At 40.9% G+C, this 3128-nt stretch overlaps 1 protein-coding gene across 1 annotated transcript; it reads right to left on the reverse strand.

Moving 5' to 3' along the window:
- Positions 1 to 1544: 1544 nt before the first annotated feature.
- Positions 1545 to 2620, reverse strand: ERF3 (ethylene responsive element binding factor 3). The gene has a single exon (XM_077361080.1). The coding sequence runs from the start codon at positions 2336 to 2338 to the stop codon at positions 1781 to 1783; it is 558 nt and encodes a 185-aa protein (XP_077217195.1). The 5' UTR covers positions 2339 to 2620; the 3' UTR covers positions 1545 to 1780.
- Positions 2621 to 3128: the final 508 nt, after the last annotated feature.

The following is a 3128-nucleotide window of genomic DNA, read 5'->3' on the forward strand; positions in this document are numbered from 1 at the left end:
TTACATAAACCGGCAGCCTGACTGAGAGTGGAATCAAAGAAACTGGCCGCAAAGGAACTAAGATAAAGGCAAATAGTTGTTGATGTGTTAAGAGACTATCGTTGGTTTCATACCCATTGAAAGCCCATGATTCAAAGGGTCCAAACGTCAATGGATAGGATTTGGGCACAACAACTAGTTGTGAGAAGTTCACATTAGATACATATTTTAAGGCCCGGAATTAAGATGCGAAAAGCACTCCAAACAGAAACCGATAAGAGACCTTAAAAGGATTGTGACCAAGACATAGGTGGATCTGATAGTAAGTACACCTATCGACCCACCTAATTTCTCTTGGGACACCATATACTACCTACACCATATACCACCTATACTTCTCTTGCAAACCCTTTTTAGGGCTTTTCACCATGGAATAGCAAGCTTGGTTTTATCTCATCTGGATAGACCATAGACATGCTATCCTCTGTTCGGTTGAACCTTTGTTCTTAGATAAAATATTAGTGGACACAATTGGTGAACAGACAAAACAATTTCAAGATACCCAAGGTACAGCTTATCCAACGATTTCTATTCCTGTGGTTAACAAACAAACTCAACAAACCCTTTAGAGGAGGTATGCTGATCACATGTGAAAGAAAGAATAGGTGTCTCAACAAAAAGAAAACTGTTTAATCAAGCTAAACCACTCTGGAATCCAATGAACTAAATAATGGAGCTAAAAGTCCGATTATGGGTTTTACTATTGCCATTATTAACAGTGCCATCGATTGGTATTATTATTAGAAGACTATTTGAGAGGAAACACAGACAATGAATGAAAGGAGAAGAAGAAAAACGTTCAAATACACCAAAACTACTCATTTCATGTAACTCACCAGAGAGAGTACCAACACACCCATGTGAAGTAAAGGAGTCAAAATCATGATGCACCAACAAGATGTATGTATAGTAGAGAAGGTTATGCCAATAATAATGGTTAATGTGCATTACTCACTTTACAAACCTCACAACTCCATGTGCATCTACTCATCTCACATGGGTCATTCATAGATGCAGATAAGAATATAGATAAAATGACAGAGAAGAAGATGATCTTTTCCTTTTTTTGCTGCAATGCAATTTTCTGTTTCTAAAAAAAATAAGATGATAAAGAAGAAGATGATGGTTCTTTTCTTTTCTATTTCTACTGCAATGCAATTATCTGTTTAAAAAAAAGAACAATAAAATGGTAGAGAAGATTAGAAAATTGCAAGTTGGGTGTGGAATGAAGGTTCCAGATCCTATTAGAACTCTCAGACGAAGAACGATTGAATCGCAATCATATACCAAACAAGAGAAACCACAAGCATGTGATTTGAACCATCACTCATCCTGTTGTGCGCCACCAAGGGCTCAATTTTAAGCCTAAGATGCCCTAATGCGAGCACTCTGCGAAGCTCAGTTCCACAATCTCATCTTTCATATTATCCTTTCATCACCCATTCCAAATAAAAGTAGAACCAAAAGCCAAATAGAAAAGATACCCAAGAAAGGGAACAAGCCAATTTAAGATCTTAATTACTATTCCAGTCTATTGAATTAGATTTTTTTTTCCTTTTGGTACAGAAACAGAAGGACGAAGAACCCGATCTAGGCAAAACAAACCCAGATCCGATCCGATCCAAAAACAAGAACCCAGATCACAAAAGTACAAACACTAATCCACATAAAATCTAAAAGGGCAAAAAAAAACCCAATTGTTCCCCATAAAAATAGTAAAAAAGATTGATCTTATCTTTGATCAGAGGCGGAGCGCCGTGATCGGAAAATCATCACCGGAGTCAACCGGAGGAGGTAAATTCAGATCGAAATCGAAGGGTATACGAAACGAAGAAGCGATATCACCATCATCCACGACGGAAGACGAAGAATCACAATCACTATGGCAATCATCAGGGATGACCGGCAGAGGAGGGCGGTGACACCGACGGAGGTGGGTGGCGCCACCAGCAGTGGTGGAGAGTTTCGGACCGCTGACGGATTCGACGGTGCTGGAGAGGCTACTGGTGGTGGGTAGTTGTTGTTGAAAGGGGGGTGGATTAGGAAAAGGGAGGGGGGGAATTGGGAAATTTGTTTTGGCTTTTGGGCCACGGAGGGTACGAGCGGCGGAGTCATAGGCTCGAGCCGCGGTTTCTGCGGAGTCAAAAGTGCCGAGCCAGACTCGAGTTTTCCTTATGGGGTCTCTGATCTCGGCTGCGAATCTTCCCCAGGGGCGTTTTCTTACGCCTCTGAATCGATTTTCTTTTGATAAATCGATTGTGGTGGTGGTGGCCGGAGCTGTTCCTCTTGCTTTCCGCATCGCGCGAAGGACGGTAGCGTTTTTTCTTCTTCTTTCTTCTTCTTTGATGGGTTTGTTTGGGTGTGGGTGCGTGGGAGGTGATGAGAGATTGAGAGAGAGAGAGAGAGGTATGGGGGTTTGGGGGTCTAGGGAAGAGGGTTGGGGAGGAATCGGTGCATTGAAATTTGGTCTCTTTCCACCCTCTCTCTCTCTCTTTTCTTTCTCTTTTTTGTCTGGATTTATCTGAGAGGGTGTCTCTCTCGTCTTGCCCCCACAAACCGACTGACTTGCTTTCTTTCTCTTGCACCTTCTTATTTCTTTCTTTAATTCTTTTTGTTTCTTTTTTTTTGGTTTTTATACGTTAATGACGAAAATGCCCTCAAAAGATGCTTTCTTTTTTAGCTCTTCGTTCCCCCTCTACTCTGTTTGGATTGCAAGAAAAACATTTCTAAAGGAAATGATAAAAGTAAGGTGGTGTTTGGGTACGCGGATTTTAGAATCTTGGATTTATTCAAAATCATAAATGAGAGACAAGAGAAGAAGAAGGAGACCAGCCGTCGTTTTCTGTTTTCTTGTCCTTCTTTCCCTCAGCAAGAGAGCAGGAGTTCATCCAATCTTTCCATGTTTTAGAAATCTCAGGATGTGGGAGAGATTTCTAAAACCCTGAGATTTCTTACTTAAAATCCAAGGTTCTCTCGGTCTCTTTCTTCTCTCGTATCCCAAGTCCTAACTACGATTTTGAGGAAATCTGAGATTCTAAAATCCACATATTCAAACGGCCCCAAGGAAATGATAAATTTGCCACTTTTCT

Source organism: Tasmannia lanceolata, unplaced genomic scaffold, assembly GCF_043159265.1.
Source record: "Tasmannia lanceolata isolate RefF3 unplaced genomic scaffold, GAP_Taslan_0.1 ptg000018l, whole genome shotgun sequence".
Taxonomy (NCBI): Eukaryota; Viridiplantae; Streptophyta; class Magnoliopsida; order Canellales; family Winteraceae; genus Tasmannia; species Tasmannia lanceolata.

Excerpts from the sequence above, each read along its gene's own strand:
- ERF3 (XM_077361080.1), bottom strand. The coding sequence starts at position 2,338 with ATGCGGAAAGCAAGAGGAACAGCTCCGGCCACCACCACCACAATCGAT.